Consider the following 22,094-nt stretch of genomic DNA (forward strand, 5'->3'; position numbering starts at 1 on the left):
CACACATTAAGGTTATTTGTTTATTTCTGAGATGTGCAAAGACAACCACCAAGTGCAGTCTTCTGGGTCATGCGATCACTATGTTGTTATGTGGAAGGCTCACACGGCAAGCAACAAGACATCTGTTAGCAAAGGGGTTTAAGTCACAAGCAGCACCCTACCCGCCAAGCCTTGCCTGCAGGACAAGAAAAGAGATCCGTGGAGAATACCCAGAACCTGACGGCTCTCAACCACTGCCTCAACTCTTCTCTGCTGAGCCACAGTTACTCACTGAGAGTCTTGTAGTCATCACGAGCTTTGTTTGCCCGAATAAAAGCCTGGATTTTGATAATGTCATTTATCTAAAAGAACAAAAAAGAAGAAACTCCTTTGTTCATTTGTCCACCACAAATACAGCAAAACTGACTCTACTGGTCCTTACTACCCAGGGGTACTTACATGGTCTCGGAAATACTGCAGGCGGTCTCTATAGCGCTTTCTAGCTTGATGCATCCTTGCCAGGGACTGAATCTGTGGAAAAGGAAGAGGGATCCTTGAAATGAGAAGAGCCCTTCATCTCAACACATACCAGACTCACGTCCCCCACTGAGAAACCCTGCTCGGGCTACATACCTTTACAACTTCATCTTTATGGGAGCGCAGGTAAGCTAAGCGATCCTGATACGCCTTCCTCTGCTTGTATCCTCTCCACTGTGACTGAAACCATCAAATATTATAGTCGACACATTATTTTCCAAGGGTTAGAGGAAGTTAAAAAAAAACTCATCTTGGGAGGAGGGTATAGGCTCAGTGGTAGAGTGCGTGCTTAACACGCACAAGGTCCCGGGTTCAATCCCCAGTGCCTCCGTTAAAACAAAAATAAATAAACCTAATTATCCCCCTCTCCCCTACAAAAAAACCCCCCAAAATCTCATCCTGATATATTATCCAAGTGCAATTCATGATGCAGCTTTAAAAAGGACCACATCTATCAGTGACGGGAAGGAGGTCCTGGGCTGTAACTCCACCAGGAGAGCACACTGGGCAACCCCCAATTCCCTGACGCCAGCAGAGCACTTTACACCTTTGAAAGTGCATCCACACAGGCTCTCTTACGGGCTCCTCACAACAAATCAGGTGGAAAAGATAAATACCAGTATCTCCACTTACAGATAAGGGAACAAACTTAGAGAGGTTCCCCACTACCCGGCAGTGGTGGAGCCATAATTCTTGACTCAGAATTCTTTCCGTGACACTGTGCTACCCTGTCACTGAAGCAAAATCACAGTTGTTTCCCGTGACATTCAAATCCACACAAGGGAACAGTCTTAGAAGACAAAGAGGTGTCCGAGAAGAAGTGCCACTGAGCTGGGCAGCTCACCACTAAACACCATTAAGCACTCTGTTTACCGTGGCAGCAGACGAATTGCTCGTCAGAAGAAGGATGAGGCTAAGAGGTCAGAAGGCAAAAAACACACTCAGACGTTGGACTGTAGGAGCTGACTGTTTATTACCCCTGCTCTAGAGGCCCACGTGCTGTGTCTTAGGCTCTGAAATACCTGAATGCAGGTGATTGCAGGGACTTGTTTCTTCAGGAAATTCATCCGGGATCGGAATTCCTGTCGAACTAAGTATCCCCGGCAGCAGGCCTGCAGCTTGGTGACCAAGCCTTCGTTGGCCAGCCAAAGCTGCTCTCGGTTGTACGCGGCAGTCACCCCCGAGATGGAACTCTGAAGAAGCATTTGGTGACGAGAGAAGATATACAAAGGTGAGAATGGACAAAAATTTTAACACAGTATCATCCACAGCATGCAAAGTAACCCTCACTGCTTTCTACGCCTACACTAGACCTTCAGCCAAGAAACAGGAATGAAGACTTCAGGTCTATTTTTCAAGGCCAAGTTGTTCTCACATCCCCCCAAAAAGTCATAAGCAAAAACCTGATCTTTTACTTCATATGTTATTTCCTTTACTCACTCACCTACCCAACACTGACTGTGTCAGGAACTGTGCTTGCTGATCTGGGGTCACTGTTGACAAGAAGACAGAGTGACAGGTGCCAATACCAAGGCCCAGAGTCCCTAGAACGCCACAGTGGAGACACTGCAGGGGAGGGCCAGACTGCAAATGGTCTTGAGAAGTAACTTAAAGTGTTTGGACTCCAGTTACTACAGGCACTGGAGAACCAGAGCCAGCAAACTTTCAAACAGGAATAAAACCATCAGATTTCTTTTTAGAGACGCAGCACTGTTAGCAGAGTAGCTATGAGCCAGGGATAGGTCATGTGATGTAAGCACAAGTAGTGTGGTAAGATCTCTAGGAGAACTCTTTGAGAGACAGACAGACAGCTGGTATTATGCCTGTTTTGCTCTTCTTCCCATCTTCCTACTCCCTGCCTGCTATCCTTCTGGATGACAAGGTGATCCTGAGAATGGAAGCCACATGCTAAGAATTGCAGAGCAGAAAGACAGAAGGACCTGGGGACAGATGACACTGGGGAGCCACCACACCTTCCCTGGACTGCTCAACTCCAGAATAATTCTATGAGTTAAAAATACACCCTTATATACTATTTCAGCCCTGGTTTTTCCATTGAACTGTTGAGGTGTCTGCTGGGCACCTAAACTATAAGTGGAAAGGCAAACCTGGTGGTGGTAAAAAAAGGACTAAAGTCTGGAGGAACAAGATTTAGGATTTGCAAGCACACAGGTGAGAGCTGGAGCCACAGGCTTGAATGAGATTACTCAGTAAGACTGTTTAGAGGAAGAGAAGGTGCCAGTGAGATTCTGATATAATTCAAGGAGGTAGAGAAAAGGAAAGTAGTGAGAGATTAAGAAGGGACACTCAGAAGTAGAACCAGAAGAGAATGGCACCAGAGAAGCCAAAGAGTTGAGAGTTTAAGGAAGAGAACACAGTGAGAAGTCAGTTATGATGAGATCCCCTTAATTTAGAATAAATTCTAAAATAAGAGTTTTATTAAAGTAAAAGCTGGATAATGTGGGGCAGACTAATTTCAAGGCACTTAGCAAGAACAGAGTATGAACTTATAGGCACAGCAAAATCAGAAAAGTTCTACAGGCTTACAATTTTTCTTTTTTTTAAGACAAGGGAGACATGATTACGTATGTAGGCTGATGCTTAAAAGTATATCCTTGGACCAGCAGCATCAGCATCACCTAGGGACTGGTCTGAAATGCAGACTCTCAGGCCCACAGAATCAGTCTTCACTTTACAAGGTTCCCAGGTGATTTATGTAGGTACACACTAAATTCTGAAAAGGGCTGATCATCTTACATATTAGAATAATAGAAAAAAATGAGAGGAGGTGGAGTACGAGCTCTGCAAGGAACTGGGAGAGAATGAAATAAGGAGACAAGATGAATGATAAATTTAGGATAAATTTTTTTTTGGGGGGGAAAGGAAATGATGAAGGAGGCAGTGAAAATCCAGACTCACTGAAAGGAAGGAAAAAGGAGAGAAGGAGAACTAATTTGATGGTCACGTTTCTTTTATTTTTATTTTTAGAGAAGTAGGAGGAGGTTAGGTAATGTGCTGTTTAAAATTCTTAGGGCCACATGCAAAACACTAAGTATGAGTGTCTCTGTAGAAGACAGTAAGACTCTCAAAGGTGTTCATGACCCGAAGAGTTAAAAATCACCGCGCTGGAAGATGCAGCCTGGCTTCCTAAACGTGGCCGGCCAGGTCTGAGCCTCTCTGCTCTGCCTCCTCCTCTGCACACCATCATCAGGACCACTCGATCTCCCTTCAGTGGCCCACATTCCTCTAGCTCTTGGTGCCTTTCCCACGTTGTCCTCTCTGTTCAGAATAGCCTTCCGCCTTTTTCCCACCTGCTAAATGTTATCTGTGCTTTCTTTCTCCAGGACAGAATTAACTGCTTCCCTAACATTTCCTCTGTTTTACTGTTCCGAGAGCATCTGTTTCTCTCTGGCTTACACCGCGGTACTCTGTGCCTGCTGTTCTCACCACAACACTGTGAACTGGGAGGCAGATTCTTTGATACATCTTTATATCCCCTCAACACCCAACACAGAGTTCACCGAGTTTACTTAAAGGTAATCACTTGTGAAACCATCAGCAGTAACGATGAAACACTAGGGAAGTAAGAGACTATAATTTCCCAAAGAGGACAATTTTATACACAGGATAGAAACTCATCCCTCTGATCGGTAAGTTCTGAATAAAGAGACTGCTTCACTTTTTACATATGTGTATATTCCATGTGTTCAAAGGACTTGGGAAATAATGCTCAATGGAAGCAGATGACCTTTCAGAAGTCCTGTACTGTCCTTTCTCTCTAAGAATCTTTGTGCCTGTTCATAATGTGTCTTATCATGACCTACAGGAGCTTATTGAACAGCTTCCCTCAATGTATTTTCCTCTCCTTTAATGTTCATTAGACAACTCCAGTTTAATGAACATGAGCTCAGCGCCATTTAACACTGAAAGTGCTCAATAGCCCACCAAGGACAAGATAATTGGCCATTACATACAAGGTTGCAAACTTACCAGCTCACCTTACAGACCAGCAGTGGGCATAAAACAAGTACAGACATGACTGAAATTCAAATCCAAGGTGGTTAAATTCTGAATGAATACAAGACTACGAGGATGGAGAGGGGAAGGAAAAGGAATTTTAAGAAGATTCATCGAGGCAGTGACACCTGACATGGGTATGTCTGGAAGGATAGAATTTTGACAGACGTAGATGGCAGGGGAGGGACATCTCATGACAGCAGGGGCTTTGTTTTGTTCACGACTATATCTCCATTGCTTAGAAGGGTGTCTGGTACATTTAAGGAGGCCTTCAGAAACTGTTGAATGATGAAATTCCAGTAAAAATGAACAGCATAAGCAAAGACACAGGGAATGGGAAAAAAACACTTAAAAACAGCTATAAAAATGCTAACTTCATGTGAATTGTAGGTTATATTCTAATACAGTACAGTTTGGAGTTTGTGGAATAGTCAGAAAAGGGATTAAAAATATACATTGGGAAGATTAATAGTAGTTGCATTTAATGAGTCAGTGCAATTTTCAGTTTTTCGTCTTTGCTGGATCATCCAAATTTTTTAATAAGTACATAATTTATCTGACTTAATTTTATAATCCAGATGTCTTACTAATTTAGGCCTCAGGCACTCCCACAAGAAAAAAATTACTCCAAATTAGTTTGTTATGTAGCTTTAATTTTAGTCTAGAGCTCCTGACCACATGCCCTGTTCCTCCTAATATTAGCTCTAAAATGCAGATACTTTCTCTCAGCTTCTTCTTTTGTGAAAAAAATGTGACCTACCTGGATCTCCTCCCGAGAAAGCTGCAAAGAATTTTGCACAAAGTCTGGGGGTTCATCCCATCCTCCTTCCTGGGTCTCCAGATTGTGGTAATAATGATACCCACCTTTCACCCAGTGCTTCACCCACTTGCTGCTGTTATCTCCTGACGGAAGAGACAGGAAAGATCAAAGACACCCAGAGCCACGTTCCCCACATTCGCACGTCTAACATTACAAGATTGTTCCAGTCGGGTTTAACAACCTAAATAAAGACCATTCCAAAAACCTATTCCTTGGGTCTGTGAGAGTAAAGGGACATTCTAAGTCCCTCAAATCATGACTTCATAGTATCTCATTTAGTCATTCATATTTATGTTATAAAAAGAAAATACCTATGGAATCCAAACAGGAAAATTAACCTTGACTACCTTGGTTCCTTCCGAAGCCTATTCCTAAGTAAGAGATTGTATGTCAGGAAACTACTCTGATAAAAGACTTACAACCATTCGGCCTCTCTAGTTAATAAAACAAAGGCCATGAAATAGGATGAAAAATCTTATTTTTTCCCCTTCTTGCAGATAAACTATTTCTAACTATTTATAGGCTTAGGTAATCAGAACTACAGATACTCTATACCAGATAAGCAGTCAAATATTTTGATCCTTCCCTCATTTTCAGAAAATTGACCCTTTTAACATAGCTGCCCTCAAGGGGGAGAAAAGAATGTTTTCAAAACTTTGAAAAAACTTTTCAAAAACAACAACAACAACAACAACAACAACAACAAAACAGGAATATTATCTCCTTGGGTCTTTAAAATAAGACTAATACTGTTCTTCTGAAGTACGTCCCCCCAGCTTGTCCCATCATACGTTCAAGTTCTTACTTTCAGGGCACATATTTATTTACCCATAACTCACCTGCTGCCAGTTTTTTCTTCTTGGCTTCAGCAAGATCACTCTGGTAAGTCTCACCACATTCAGGGATGACTCCATACAAGCCGACATCAGGGGAACGAAGGGCACTCAGTGTTTTGCCAACATCGCCGCTCTCTACTGCTTCATTAATGGCAAAAATTCCTAAGGCAACTATCCCAGAAGAGAACTGTTACTGGAATAGTTCAGAAAGTGTCTAGATTCACCTACTGGCAAACTGTTCCCACCAACATCTCTCTGTCTTGGTCAGGTTGAGTACTGAGATGGAGCACCTTGCCACCCCCACTCTCCACCAAAACAAATAAAACTGACACATACACCTCTGTGCCTCTTGGGTGTCTTTGTTGGACTGACAGATTCCACCTTGGATTTCATCCAACCACAACACAGCTGACTCATCCTGGGTCTCCTGCACACCATTGAAAGCAAAACATTAGAGTCATGAAATCAGAGTACATATTGTGATGGGGCTTCTGAGGCAATTAGATACAGAGGAAGAAGTTTCAAATATACAAGACACATGGAAAAGTCAAATCGAAGAAGCCAGGCATCAAAATACCAGTAAGAGGTTACAAGAGAAATGCCTTGGATGTAGGTGATGGATATATGAAGATAAATTAGTCACTCAGGAGGTCAAGAGCGGCCAGAAAGGGCAAAAGGACCACACTGGGAAGGGGCCCAGGGACTTACATACTGTGACAAAAACCACAGTATGCATATGAACATGCAGTACTTTTTAGAAAACCTCCTTGCCAACAATATTCAGAGGAAGTTGATATTCTCTATTGACTACTGTTTTTAAGACTCTCAAGACTTCATCACATGTAAAGCCAGGAGTCACTATAGGCAATCTAAACTTATTACCAGCTTCTATTCTAAAACTTGAGTGTTAAATCAGTTGTTGGAAATTTAAAAACATATTTTCACACAGAAACATAATAAATAGTGCTTAGTTTCCTCAATATGGCCAACAAAGCCTCTCTACTCCACAGTGTAGTTTGAGTTGAATACTAGGGACAGAGGTGAAATAGAAGTGGAGTCTTTTTCTCCAGAAAAGGTGAGGCACCTCAGGTGTTAAAGTAACCAGGTTGCGAGAGTCATGTTTGAAGAAATCCTGGCAGACCCAACAAAAGTAACTACTCCTAAGGCTTGAGCTAAGAGCAGTTGGGATAAATAGCAGCTCAAAAATCCATCAAGACTACCTGATGTAAATTAATTTACCAAAGTACCAATGAGGTATCTGGGGTCAGTAACTATAACCATGTTGCCAGATGTGGAAGGGTCTGGGCTCTGAGGCAAAATGGAAAGTTTCCGCGCCTTCAGCAGGCCCAGGAGTTGAACTTGTAAAACCTTAGAGGAGGCTTGGCTTTCTTCCTGCATTACTTGGGGGAGAGACACAATATGTCACTCAGCAAAGCTAAGCAGTCACAGATCCTTGCAATACATAAAGCACGGTGGTGACCGGATAAGGCCAAAGGAAGGCATCTGAAATCGAACCAGTGTTTTCTCCCTAGAAAGAAAGATGTTTTAACTAAATTAATTATAAGTGCTGGGGTTACAGTAGTAAGGGGCACTATCCCAATTTAAGAAGCTCACAGTCTTGAGAAAGGAAAGGAGTAACCAGATAAACAGAATGCAAGACCAAGTCACCTACTAGCAGGAGAATTTAGCACTTTCCTACCAATGGTCACTTTCTGTTACTAAAAATAGAACATGGCTGCACACAATCCCTAGAGTCCTATGAATAATTACTGGAAATGGTAAGAAATAGTTTCAATATGAGACAACACAATGAGTCAGCCACAGCTTTGCGACAACTTAAACTGAGAGTCATAAGCTAGAGGGCTGAAGGTGCAGTCTCTAAGAGAAGTGGCATAAACATCCTTGTACCCTAAAAACAGAACCAGACCATATTTAGTTCACTTTTAGGCCAATCACACATCAGGTATCTCTAAGCCGAATCTATAATAAGCAAAGCTGGGAGGGTTGGCACAACCTTCCTTGCATCCAGAGAAAGGCATAGCTTATCAAGAACTCTAACCACTCAGAGTTCTGTCTTCTCTGCCCCATACAGACTACAGCAAAAAGATTAAAACAAAACCTTCCATACATTCTCCCCTAAGAAACAAGCGACAGAACTGTGGTATGAAAGACAAAAAAAAAAAAGGCAATGGATCAGTGTCTCAGGTGTGTCAGGGAAATATGATTTCCTCTTCACCAGACTAAAGAAGGAAAGGTAGACGACATACACCGTCTCATTCCAGTGTAAGGGAAGAACAGGTTCTCTCTGCTCCAATTAGATCTAATAAGATGACAAAAGCCAACATCCTCCTGTGAAAGTTTGCTCTAAAGATCAACTCAAATCACTTAGTAGGGAGTTAAAACCCTGAATGAGATACTTAAGAGAATATTGAGATAAAACAGATTTAATATGAAAATCCTTTATAAAATATACTGAAATAATGTCCCCTAACAACAGTGACACTTAGAAGCACATCAACTGCATTTTAGAAGAGGCAGAGAGATAGGAACCAGAAATAAGAATCAAAGAGGAGTGGGCAATGATTGGAGATAAAAGAGGTGGAGGAGCCACAAGATACAAGGAAGGGAAATGGAGAAGAGATGGAAGAATGGCCCTTATGTGTGTGCATATATATGGGAAGCACATGCACACACACACACCAGTAAAGGGCACTTCTCACCCCTTAAAACTCTCTTAAAAGTGTCTCCTGTTATACGTGGCATGGATGCCTGTGTGACGGTGAATATTACACATATGTAATGCATGTGTAAGTATTATATATATCTGTGTATTAGAGATATAGTACATATACATATAATATAGATGAAATGTTTTATCTCTCATCACACATACATACACATGCAAACCATGCCATATATACATGTAAAACACATATACATGAATCTATACAGCATATATTTATCAACACAAGCACTGATCAAACAGAGTGGAGTAGAGATCTTATGGCCCCTTTTTGGTTTATGTATTAATCCTTTAGCTGCAGCATAGTGGAAGTTCAGGGAGAGCTAGAACTGTGGGTGGCACAGATTTGGGAGGACTGGGACTGCAGCAATGTACCAAACAAAAGTATTTGAGTAGTCTAACAACTGGTACAGCTATGCCAGTACATATGAGCTGATTTTTAGCGACATGCATGTATGCACGTCAGTGTACACAGACACTGTGAGGTGGGGGAAGAAAAGAGAGACTTAAGAATCATTCATATTTCTAATTATAACATGGGTTCCTTGAGAATCCCTGATATCCATGCCTTGGCATTCAGACAATACGACCCAATGACCAGTAATCTACTTTTTAGTATTTCAAAGGCACTAAATTTAAATAGAGATGTGACAACAGTGAAAATGGTAGAGGAAGGTCCTCTGAAAATCCCCTCCTACATAAAAGCAACAAAAACACCGACAAAAATCATCAGAATCAACTTTTCAAAACAACAGAAATTAACCAAACACTTGCAGCAATCAGAGAGAGTTTATTCAAGAAAAATAGTTGAACTCAGTAAGGACAGTGAGCTTTGTGGCACTTTAAATCGCCCTATTCTCTCCTGTGTTCTGTCCCCCCTCCCCCCACCCCATACACATCTACCTCCTTCAAAGCCCTATCTATTCACAGAGAACAGTCTTTAGTTGACCTGTTAGATAGTTCCTTGGAAGACCACAGCTAGGCTGTTTTTATTTGACCTGACTTAGAGCTTGCCCAGTGCAAACAGCTTTTTCTCCAGGGGCATTTGTCCAAAACAGTAAGAGGTAATTGTTTCACATCACAGATGTCTGAGGTCGTGGATAAAAACTTAGGCAAATAACAGGCTAACCAAAAAGCTTAAAAGGAAAAGCTAGAGAATGATATGTCCACAGATATCTTTGAAAAGCTCTGAAAAATTCCTGGGATGGGAATCTAGAAAGCCAAAGTGTATGTGTGGGCTGTGCACATGCTCAGAAAAAATCAGATAAGGCTGTAAGCTCTCAGCTCTGGCTGACCTTAAGGCTCTGGGCAAGCATGAAGTGAAGGAAAGCAAAATTGTTAACGGCCTGGCTGAGTGTTGAAGGCATGCCCCAACACACACAAAGGCCCTCAGCAAAGGCTGGGAGCTTTACTGGTTCTAGGCATTTAAGAAAACTTCTGTCTAATCATTAACTGACCACTAGTAACCAAGCAGAGACTTCAGTGGACACATAAGAATCTAGATTTCCAGAGTTGCCCCATTATATATTATTAAAATGTCCAGATTTTAAATTACAAGATATGCAAAGAAACAAGAAAGCAAGGTCCAAACAGGAAAAAAGCAGACAACAGAAAACACCCAGATTGAACTTAGTAGACAAAAACAAACCAGTTACCTTAAATATATTCAAATAACTAAAGGAAACCATATCTAAAGAACTAAAGGAAAGTATGAGAACAACGTCTCACCAAATAGAGATGAGACTGACTGATTTTAAAAGAACCAGATTAAATTATGGAATTGAAAAATACAATGACTGAAATGCAAAATTCACTTGAGGGACTCAGCATATTTGAGCAAGGAGAAGAATCAGTAAACCTGAAGATAGGTCAATTGAAATGATGCAGTCTGAAGAACAGCATCCAGTCTAAGGAACAGTAAAGAAAAGGAAAGAAGAAACATGAACAAAGCCCCAGAAACCTGTGGACACCATCAATAACACTAATATATGCACAATGGAACTCTCAGAAGGTAAGGAGAAAGAGAGAGAGGTATTTTACTTGAAGAAGATCTGAACAGACCTATAACAAATATAGATAGACATGGACTCATAATCAAAACATAGTCATACAAAAACAAAAGAAAACCAAAAATGCAGGACCATATCATATGGCTTCACTGGTGAATTCTACCAGATGTTTAAAGAAGAATGAATATCAATTCTTTATAAACTCTTCTAAAACATAAAAGAGGAAGGAACACTTCCCCATTCATTCTATGAGGCTTTTATTACCCTGATACCAAAACCAGACATGAAGATATTATAAGAAAAACAGGCCAAATTTAAGTTAAGATACTTTGCTTGCTAAATTTGGAACTCAGCTGATTATTTTTAAAACTACTCCCAAGAGAAACTTAGAAGTTGAGCTGAGGCTTTAAAAAAGACAGTTACACCTAAACTGCAGTCTACCAGCTGAGCCTGGCAGTGTTAAGCAACTTTTCCTATCTCTCCTCTGCCTCTGCCTCTGATGAACTCTGAAAAGTTATTCCACAACAAAAGGAAATGCTTCATACTCTGGTCACATCCTCTAAAAGTTCAACTCCCATGACCCAAACAAAAGGAGGAGTCAGGCCCATCACATGAGTGAGAGCAGGTACAAGTTATATCCTCAATCTACTTTCATTTTTTAGACATAGACCCGGACCTCTTCTTTCAGAGCCCATTCCTCTGTCAGATATAAGGCTCCTTTTGGACTAATAACGTAGCAAAAATAACATTAACCACCACTGGCCTATGCAGAATCATTGCAGCCAGGCCCCAGGTTACAGATTCTGAATTAGCAGAAACAGAGTTAAAGCTTAGGAATCTATATTTTAAAAGATGACTTTTCAAGTGTTCTAATGGGGGAAATGATATAGCTCAAGTGGTAGAGCACATGCTCAGCACCCAAGAGGTCAGGGGTTCAATCCCCAGAACCTCTTCCAAGCAGCAGTCAATGAAGAAACCTAATTACCTCTCCCTCATAAAACAAAGAATACAAGTCAAGTGTTCTAATGATCAGTCAAGTTTGGGAAGCTCTGATCCAATATACTGATACCAAAGACAGACTTCCATTTATAGCTTCTTGACAGCCAGCTGCTCCTCACCTAAGTAAAATGAGTTAATGCCTTTGTCTCAATTTCCTGGTTACTAACCAGGAGATGTGATTCAACCCTCACCATTGGAACAACTGACCTGCATAATAATGAACCTCTTAAAGAAAAACCTGGTACTTGCTACATTTACATGTTTAGGACGCAGTAATGTCAACTACTCTCATGACAATGGAATCAAAGGAGATCTATCAACATTATATTTCCCACATCTCCCCCACAACCCAAGCTTACAGAGCCCGCAAGGGTGTCAGTGTCCAAAATCTCCAATAACACGAAAGCCCTGGTCTGTTTTACTACTTTTGGCTTCTCAGAAAGAATCTAACCCCCTGAGTAAAAGAATTTCTCTGAGCTCTTCTGCCTGCTGCAAGAACCTCACTGTAGGGACCTTCTAAGTCAGGAATGAAAGCTCTGTGCTCCTCCTTATCCAACTGTTAGTTAGGAAGAACATTAAAGGAGATCCTTCACAATTTAGAAAAACATATGTCATTATGCTTTAATCACAGAACAAATATCTGAGAGCCTACTCTACACATGACAACATCCTATTCAGCAAAAGGACTATTTCCTCAACAAACTCTCTGAGAGGCAAGACATACTTTTTAAAAGATTGGTTTGTGTTACAATTACTTTGGAAAGCTTTTATAGTCATAATGTTATTCCTAATAGCCATAAAGTGGAAATACGACCATCAACTCATGAACAGATAAATAAAATATGGGCTAGCCATACAATGGAATATTATTCAAAACAAAAAGAAAATACAAATACATGCTACAGCTTAGATAAACCAAGCTAAATGAAAGAAGCCAGTCAGAAAGGACCACACATACAAGATCCCATTTATATGAAATGTCCAGAATACACAAATCCAGACAGAAAGTAGACTGATAATAACCTACGGCTGGCTCTCTGATTGAGGGAAATGAGGAGTGACTACTAATGTGTACCAGGTTTCTTTCTCAGGTGACGAAAATGTCCTAAAATTGATTGTGGTGATGGTTGCACAATTTCATGAACAGACGGAAAAACACTGAATTGGACTCTTTAAAATAGTGAGTTGTACAAAAACAAAAACAAAAACAAAAAAACAAAGCATAAATACAAAACAGAAATAGATTCATAGACATAGAATACAAACTTGTGGTTTCCAAGGGGTTGGAGGGTGGGAAGGGATAGACGGGATTTCAAAATTGTAGAATAGACAAACAAGATTATACTGTATAGCACAGGGAAATACACACAAGATCTTATGGTAGCTCACAGAGAAAAAAATGTGACAATGAATATATATATGTTCATGTATAACTGAAAAATTGTGCTCTACACTGGAATTTAACACAACATTGTAAAATGATTATAAATCAATAAAAAATGTTAAAAAAAAAGTGAGTTGTATGGTATGTGAATTATATCTCAATAAAGTCATTATTTAAAACAACAATTTTATGACATTATCTACTAAAGCTTAACTAACACATGTATTCCTTATGACCCACATATTCCACTTCTAAATGTATACCTAAATAGAAGTGCATACATATATTTACCAAAAGACATGTACTAGGATATCCATTGAAGCACTATTTGTAATAGCCATAAAGTGAAAACAGCTAAAAACTCACCAATAATAGAATATATAACCACAAAACAGAATAGTACACCACAATGAGAATGAACCAACTATTGCTACATGCAACCACATGGATGAATTTCACTAACATTGTGTTGGGCAAAAGAAGCCAGACACAAGAGAGTACATAATGCAGGATCTAAGTTAAGTACCGCTCAAAACCTGACAAAATTCAACTGCGGTGTTAGAAACCAGGATAGTAGTTACCACAAGGCTGGGGGAGTAAATAAGGATGGAAGTGGGGCTTCTGTTAATGTTTTTTATAATCTGAGCACCAATTACATAGGTATGCTCACTTTTGAACATTTATACAACCGTATGCTTATAACTTATGAATTTTTCTGGATCTTATATTTCGATACAGAATTTATTTAAAGAGATGTTAAGAGATGTGTTTACAACAGTAACAGCAAAGAACAACAAAAAACCAAATGTGTAAAATAGCATAAGCTTCCGGAAGGTGGAGTCTCTGTCTCTCGCGCTGTGTTGCCCTCCAGTGCTCTGAATCTAAGGGTGCCCAAGAATAGGCACAGAGTGAACCTCCCTACCTCTGTCTCAGTTCTAGGAGGAATGAAGTTCTCTAAAGAGAAAGGATCAACTTCGTGCCACTCACCTGGGCTTTTTCTCTCTTTGCCCTTATTAGTGTGTCTTGGTAATGCTGGGCGACTTCTGCAAGGACCCCCTCAAGTTTAGCTGCAGGAATCTGCAGAGCCTGCAGGGTCTTTTGGGCATCACCTTCATCCAGGGCTTCATTAATTAAACCAATGGCTAAAATCCCTAAATAAAAAAGGGACAAAAGGTTATTTTTTAATTAAAACATTATATAAATAAGTCTTTAAACATGCTAAATGATCATAAATCCTCTACTCAAGAGTTACCATGATTCAAACTAAAATTTGTCATCCATAATACTAAGCAGCATTTAATTTTTTTCCTTTAAATTTAGTGTTTGTTTCATCTAAGTAAACCTCCTTGTATCCATACTCCTATTGAAACCTCAGGTCCTTTTGTTTTACTTTTAATTGCTCTAACTTAAGGGTGATAATGATTGGAGGGGGAGGGTATAGCTTAGCATGCACAAGATCCTGGGTTCAATCCCCAGTACCTCCATTAAATAAATAAATAAACCTACCCCCACCCCAAAAGGCACCAAGCTTAACATTTTTATAGAAAAAAAAAAATGAGGCTTAGGGATCTCTTCTCCAAGATTACACAGCAAACAAGCAGCAAGTAGAGAATCAAAGCTCAGGGCTTCCCACTCCAAGGCAAGGCTCCTTCCACTAAATCACTGCATATTTCTCACAGGAAATACTAATTAAAACTAAAAATGTTCACTCCTCAGGTATCCTAGGCAGCTGGCCTACTTTTGTAAAGACTCTATTGTATAATAAAAAAAAATCTGACTTTCTTTGCCCCTGGTTTATGGGTAGAAGCCTCTAAACCCTTGGAATTTCCCAAGTGATAGGAGTATCTTTGTTATTCATGGTGGGCTCTTAGGACCACACCTGAGTTTATGCCAACCAGGTGACTCCTGGTGGGCCCCTAGATAGCTTCTGGATGGGGGCTCGTCATGCTGCAAAGACCAACCATGTGATTAGAAGACTGGGGCTTTGAGCCCTTTGATCACCAGGATATCAGCACAGCCTCCTTATCTCCAGGGAGGGGTAGTAGACTGGAATAGTTCAACCAGTATTCAACCAATTATTCATATGTAATGAAGCCCCAGCAAAAACTGTGGATATAGCCAAAGCTCAGGTGCACTTCCCTGGTGGCAATACACATCGATTGGCTGGGAGGGCAATGCATCCTGAGGATACACAAGCTTCAAATCTGGGACCCTACCAGGCACCCCCTTATTGGGTTCTTCTTTAGATTGGACCAGATTTGTATCGTTTATAAGGAAACTGTAATCATAAGTATAGTTCTTTCCTGAGTTCTGTGAGGCATTCTAGCAAATTACTGAACCTGAGTGGGTAGAGGGAGACCACTGAACATACGGCCAGTTTTTCAGAAGTGTGGTGACCTGGGAACTCCAGAGGGTAAGGCTGGTGTCTGAAGTGAGAGGAGTCTTGAGGAGGACTGTGCCCTCAATCTGTGCAATATGATCTAACACCAGGTAGTCAGGGTCAGAACCACTTGTTATAACAGCATTTTAAAAACAGACCATGTTCAATTCACCTCCTGAAAAATGTAATGATTACATACATATCTAATTATAATATTTGCCTGGAGTTTTGAAAACTATATCCAACCTTAGGTTTAGAGTTTATATATTTTTCAATTTCCAAAAATCCTGCCAGGAGTAGCATTTAGAATCAGCTCATGGAATCACACTATCTTTAACTGTGACATTATCTGGGGGGACAGGAAGTAGATTACTCACTCTCATGTTCCTCCTGCACCACCAGATTCACATGGTCCACACAAGCTTGGATGTCATTCCACGTAATAAATTCATTATTCTCTGCATGTGCCTGAGCTTTCAGTTTCATCAACTCATCGAGATATCTGCTCCATTCCCCCACAAAAAGAAACAATGAAAGGTAATATAAGAAAAGGGACTTTCAGGACTATTTTGGGTGACAGGAATGAGGAGACTTGGGAATAAAGGATCTAAGGAACAGAGATAGCAAAGGTATTCCAGAGGCCAGCTTTGGGAATGAGGAGTTACCTTGAACAAAGTGTAAAAATGCAAGAATATCACTTATTCTTAACAGCCTATTACATGGTCTAAATTCCAGGCAAGACCAACTCTAGAATCAGAGGCAGCAGCTCAAGCAACTCCTCTAAAGACAAGAAAACAAGGCTATACACCAGCTAATAAACATAGAAGGAATGATAGATCAACAAATCACCATTCAGGGACTCTCACCAAAAGTACAGATTTCAGCAAGGATTATCAATTGGGGTTAAAAATATTAGGTGAATGGCAATGGGGAATTGGACATTTTGATGGTGCAAAAGTCTGCCTCTTGTTACGAGAAAATATGAAACACACACTACCAAAAATATTTAATTGAATCTTGACAAACTTTTAGACCTTATTTCCAATTTATAAGAATAAACCAAATATTAGGAAGCAATTAGAACTGAAGATGGGACATTTTATAGGACAACTGACTCCACCTCTTTAACAACTCAATGTCATAAAGAAAGGGACAATACTAGATTAAAAGATACCAAAGGAACACAACAGCCAGATGGAACATGTGGTCCTGGACCGGATCCTGGTTTGAACAAACCAGCTGAAAAGAACAGTTTTAGAACAAGTGAGGAAGTATGAAAATGGACTAGGTTTAGAGGGCATTAAAGAAGTACTGTTGATTTTATCAGTGTGTAAGAGAGTATTAATTTTGCTACATAACAAATAGCCTCATTGTTTTACACAAGCATAGTTATATATTTAGGAGTGGAATGTTAAGATACTTGAAATTTACTATAAATCCTTCAGCATAATAAAGAATAAAATAAATCAAAATAGAAAAGAAAAAAAAAAAAAGATGATCACAGTAAAGTCACAATGCCTGCAAAGAAAATAAAAGGGCTGGCACACAAAAGACAGAGGTACAGCTACCTAATGGGTTCATTCCACCACTCTGGGCACCCACCTCTGACAGTTTTCTTCTTCAATATTAGTAAGGCCTGTAACTGAACTGCTCAACTGTTTCCACACTGTATTCATGTCTCCGGATTCCAGCGCCCTGTTGATTAGGGCCACCGATGACAACATCTCCACAGCAACAGAGAGCTCAGGATGGGTGAGGTTATGCTATACAGAAATGGAGACGGGGGAGAAAGAATAAGGAAAGATATTCTGGAATATGAAGGGAGCTCAGAGTTTAATAAACCATAAGGAGTCAGGGGGGAGGTGGACAGTGGGTGTAGCTCAATGGTGGAGCACATGCTTAGTGTGCACGAGGTCCTAAATTCAATCCCCAGTACCTCCATTAAAAAAAGAAGGAAAAAAAAAACCAATAAACAAAAAAACCATAAGATGTCTAAGTTTCTGGTTAAAAAAAAAAAATTCTACCCAACTACACCAAGAAGTGGGTATTAATTCACTTCCACTCCACTTTGCTCACAAACAGGACAGGTTCAGTTAACTTACCTCTGGACTCTGTTGCTGCAGGGTAGCCAGCTCCTTCTGATAAAGATCGGCAGCAAATGCATACACCTGGGGCAGCTGGGCTTCAGGATTCATTAGTTCCTGAACAGTCTTCTCCGCGATGCCCTTCTGGATTGCAGCATTAATCGCTGCCACTGCCGCCAACCCTGCACAGAGAACAGAAGGTCAGAAATACAGTTGGCTCTGAGAAGCCCTGAGGGGAAGGAGATGTCAATTTTCACAGAATAAAGTTATTTTCTGCGGATAAACTATTATCCATGATGTTTGAAGTGGAACTTTCATCTTTAAGAAGCAGCCTCTTTTTCTCCTCCCCCCTATTTTCTTCCCATTCCAAATCATCCTGCATGCCATCACTGCTCTCTACCTAAAACATCCTTCCCCTGCAGCCCAGCAAACAAAGTACCAGCCTATTAAGCTGCCATTCAAAGTTTTCCATAATCTTTCCAAGCCTCTATCTTACACAACTCAGCCTAAAACACCTACAAAAATTTTATTCTAACCATTATTTCTTAAATACATCTTTCACCTTCTGTCCCTCTGCTCACACTTCCTTTTCTCCCTGTTGCCTCTTATCAGGAACATCCTTCTCTATCCTCTTTCATCATCCATATCTTACCAATCAATCCCTTACGTCTCACCTCCTCCAGATGTTTCCCTAACCAACTATGACATCTTTACTAGCCAATGTGAGCCTACACTGACTCCAGTTCTACTTTTAAAACTGAAGAAATCGTATTGCCACCAAAGGTACCTGGTGGTTGACTGTGGCTAACAGGCTTAAGGTGGGTTAAGGAGAATCTGAGCTTAGACCCCCTCAGTGCCATAAAGCCACTTTCCTCCCCTCTACTCAATATTTCAGTAGACACCACTGAGAGAACTCTTACTTCTCTGATACTGCTGGGCAGCACTGTTTGCAGCATCCACTCCAGACTGTAGTTCCTCCTTCTGCAGGGAATCAGCCTGACCATTCTGAGAAAAGCAAAGAACATTTAGATAAAGATCACTCCTGCCTATGCCCCCAGACCTTATAGTTCTCATATCTCAACAACAGTCACTAGGGACAGAGAGCCACAGGCATAAGTGACACCTTCAGGCTACATGCAGCCAAACTGGCAGCCCCAACTAGAGCCAAAAGCCCTTGCCAAATCTGGGGTAGACTCATTTTCCAGATACCAGCATGTTAAAAAAAAAACATATTTTGTAAAAAGCATCAAAATGTTCTGAGATAAAATGTTTACAGAATTATTAGCACATTAATGCTGCTTACTCTGGCCAACGCTGGGAATCTGTAAAATGTATACTTGTCCTTACTTAGAAAAAGAAAAAGAAGAAAAAAAAAAAAAGCCCCTCATGCTTGTTCTAAAAAAACACCACATAGTATAATCCCACAAGGTCTATTCTTATTGCACAGTAAGTACTTGCCCAGTGTTGGCCTGAGCAAAGTAGGGAGGTATGGTTTTTTTAAAGTGGAAATTCCTAAAGTAAGAATGTAAAAACTCAGGCTTTTTAGTTGGGGATTTAAGAGACTGCAAGTGAAGGGGTGGTAAAATTCAGAGGGAAGGCACTGTTTATTTTAAAAGAGAATTTACAACTCTAAAAGCAAAAGAGAGCTGAAGACAACATGTACTCTATCTGAGGCTGTTAAACAACTTAATTTACATGCAGAAGAAAAAGGTATACTAGAAAGAAAAAGGCCCCATAAATATCTTTAAACAACAACATGGGATTCAAATGGATGTATATAAACACCTGCAGGTTCAACTCGGGATATTCTTACCTGTCTCTTCTGCTGTCTATCACTCAGGAGCTGCTTGAGGTACCAGTCACTGTTCTGCTGCTGCAGTCCTCGAAGGCTCAGAGCTGGTGACTGAAGAACCTTGAACAAGGCCAGTGCAGATCCCTGCTCCAAAGCCAGGTCTACATTCGCTAATGCAGAAAGCACTGAGGAAGAAAAAAAGGCAAAAGCTTAAGGGAAAACTATGTTAATATTATAGCCTAGAATATTTTTCCTTTCTGCAAATCAATCTTAGTTCCAGATGAGGGAAATAGAGTTCATATAGCCTTTATTCTGGAGTATCACAGAAGCATGAGACCTTGAGGTTGGAAGAGAACCTTAAAATCATCAAGCCCAGAGGTTCCCAAGGTGTTCAGATTGTTAACAGATTCCTGGACCACACGCCTGGCCTACTTAGAAGCTTCCAGATGTACACAGCTTGGCACCAATGTGGGCAGCAACATAGAGGCATCAATAATGTGAGCCTAAATTCCATCTAAAATACCAAGTTATTGTCCAGACTAAACTACTACACAGGAAAAAGTATCTCCCACAGCAGTTTACTACACCTTTGGACAATTTTGTTTAAAAAAAATTTGTTAATGCTCTCACCCTAGAGTTGATACTTGAATACATCCAACCCCCTCCCTCATCCCTGTGACAGTCTACTCCTGACTAAAGAGCTTAGTTCCTCCAACTGTTTCTTATACAGCATCATTCTGAATCCCTTCACTACCCTGGCATCTCCTGAACATACTCCACCCAAAGCAATCAGAGCCCAGACGCCACAGCTGGTCTGACCACGTGGAGAAGAGGCTCTCTGCACCCTCTCAATATCCTCTATTTCCAGTCACAGAACCTGAGGTCACACAAGATCTCTCATATACTATCTGACAGTAAAAATGCAGACTTTCCTTCATCTGAAAATGATAATAAAGATACCTTCCTCACAGAGCTATTAAGATTAAATAAAATCATATATGTGGAAACATTTTGTATATTGTAAAGTAAATAAGGTTATTACTAGGTTGAAAGTCAGAATAACGTATTTTCTGATTTCAGAAATGACAGCTACTGGAAAATCATAATTACTGTATTATTTTCAGTTTCCCTATTTTTAGAAAGGAAAATAGAGTTTCTCCTTCCCATGCCCCACCCACGGATGGACATATGATTTTATCACCAAAGTAGCAAAACAAACCAATAATAAAATAGTAAAAATCAAAATATTTGGGGCATAGTAGTACTTATCAGTTTTAAATATTTTCATTAGTTAAAAGAAAAGAAAGAAAAGAAAATTAATATAAGCTGTTACGGGGGAAAAAACAGTCTAAGAGAAAATGAAGTCTCAAGCTAGAAAATGGGGAATGGGGCAGTGGGGAAAAGCAGAACTAATAAATAACACCAAGAGGTAAAAGGATGATAAGGTTAGATTCCTGAGACTGTTTCCTTCTTCCCAACATTCTTCCCTACACTTTGGCTCACTGATCAGCACACAAAGGTGGTGGCTCCCTGAGTCAAGGCTGCAGGTCTATGTGGCCATTAGTCAACTAACCATCCATTCTTTCAACAACATTAACTACACACCTGATGTAAACACAGCCGTGAGCAAAACAGACAGGTATGTCCATCCTCAGGGAGATATGGTAGTAGTAGGAACCAGAAAATAAAATCGGTATAGGTAACAGCCAGGCTTCCTCTAGGTATGCAATGTAGAACCTCAGACTATCTGCCAAGCATGAAGTCAATTCTACTTTTACTAGAAACATAATCTTACTACTTAAATACGTAAATATTTAAATGAACATTTACCAATACTTACACTATAAAGATGATAAAGTTTAGAACATCATTTAAATACTTTCTCCCACTATGCTTTAATTATCTAACTTGAGTTTTCCTTATTCTACTTGACAAAAAACAAAAACTTTTTCTCAATTTTAACTATTTGGCCTGTGGCTTTCTTCTGGGGCAGTGTTAATGGCTTCACTGCTGGTTCTCAAGCCCTAAGGAAACAATCTTATCTACAATTACATTAAGACAATTCCTGGGACCTAAAGTCCCTCTGTCTTCCTAACATATAACTTTCCCTTGCCTCTTTCTCTATTACTAGGAAGAGATTGTCCCTGCATGGGGAATTCTGCCTTATCCTCATCTTCTTATCTACCCTAAGAGTCCCAGTGAAGGTCCATGTACAAACCTCAAAGAAAGGTCATCATTTTCTTCTTATTCTAGGACTGCACTTCACACACCTTTGGTTGCCTTGAAATTACTCATTGTATTGTTCTGAGCAAGTTGCTCTGAAATTATTCATTTGCCTACCTACCTTCCTCACTACATTGAAAGCTATTTGAGGGAATGTTTACTGTTTTGCTCCTCTGACCACGTGACAATATGCACAGAACACTTTAAAAACATATACACATGGTTGTTTTCTTACGTGTTGATAACTGATCCTCATATAATTAGCCAGGTAAAGCTATAAAGGTTACAAAA

The 22,094-nt window shown here is 40.2% G+C and overlaps 1 protein-coding gene across 1 annotated transcript in view; it reads right to left on the reverse strand.

The window, feature by feature from the left end:
* The window catches only part of IQGAP1 (IQ motif containing GTPase activating protein 1), a 90,686-nt gene that overhangs the window by 23,319 nt on the left and 45,273 nt on the right, over window positions 1–22,094 (reverse strand). Inside the window, exons 10-22 of the mRNA XM_031440601.2 lie at window positions 19,602–19,765; window positions 18,709–18,793; window positions 17,807–17,970; window positions 17,307–17,467; window positions 16,082–16,206; window positions 14,312–14,475; window positions 6,526–6,616; window positions 6,193–6,360; window positions 5,294–5,436; window positions 1,539–1,709; window positions 613–696; window positions 439–510; window positions 272–341 (exon numbers count right to left, since the gene is read on the reverse strand). Coding sequence (XP_031296461.1) covers window positions 272–341; window positions 439–510; window positions 613–696; window positions 1,539–1,709; window positions 5,294–5,436; window positions 6,193–6,360; window positions 6,526–6,616; window positions 14,312–14,475; window positions 16,082–16,206; window positions 17,307–17,467; window positions 17,807–17,970; window positions 18,709–18,793; window positions 19,602–19,765 — 1,662 coding nt within the window. The remainder of the gene's footprint in view (window positions 1–271; window positions 342–438; window positions 511–612; window positions 697–1,538; window positions 1,710–5,293; window positions 5,437–6,192; window positions 6,361–6,525; window positions 6,617–14,311; window positions 14,476–16,081; window positions 16,207–17,306; window positions 17,468–17,806; window positions 17,971–18,708; window positions 18,794–19,601; window positions 19,766–22,094) is intronic.

This window comes from Camelus dromedarius, chromosome 29 (assembly GCF_036321535.1).
Source record: "Camelus dromedarius isolate mCamDro1 chromosome 29, mCamDro1.pat, whole genome shotgun sequence".
Taxonomy (NCBI): Eukaryota; Metazoa; Chordata; class Mammalia; order Artiodactyla; family Camelidae; genus Camelus; species Camelus dromedarius.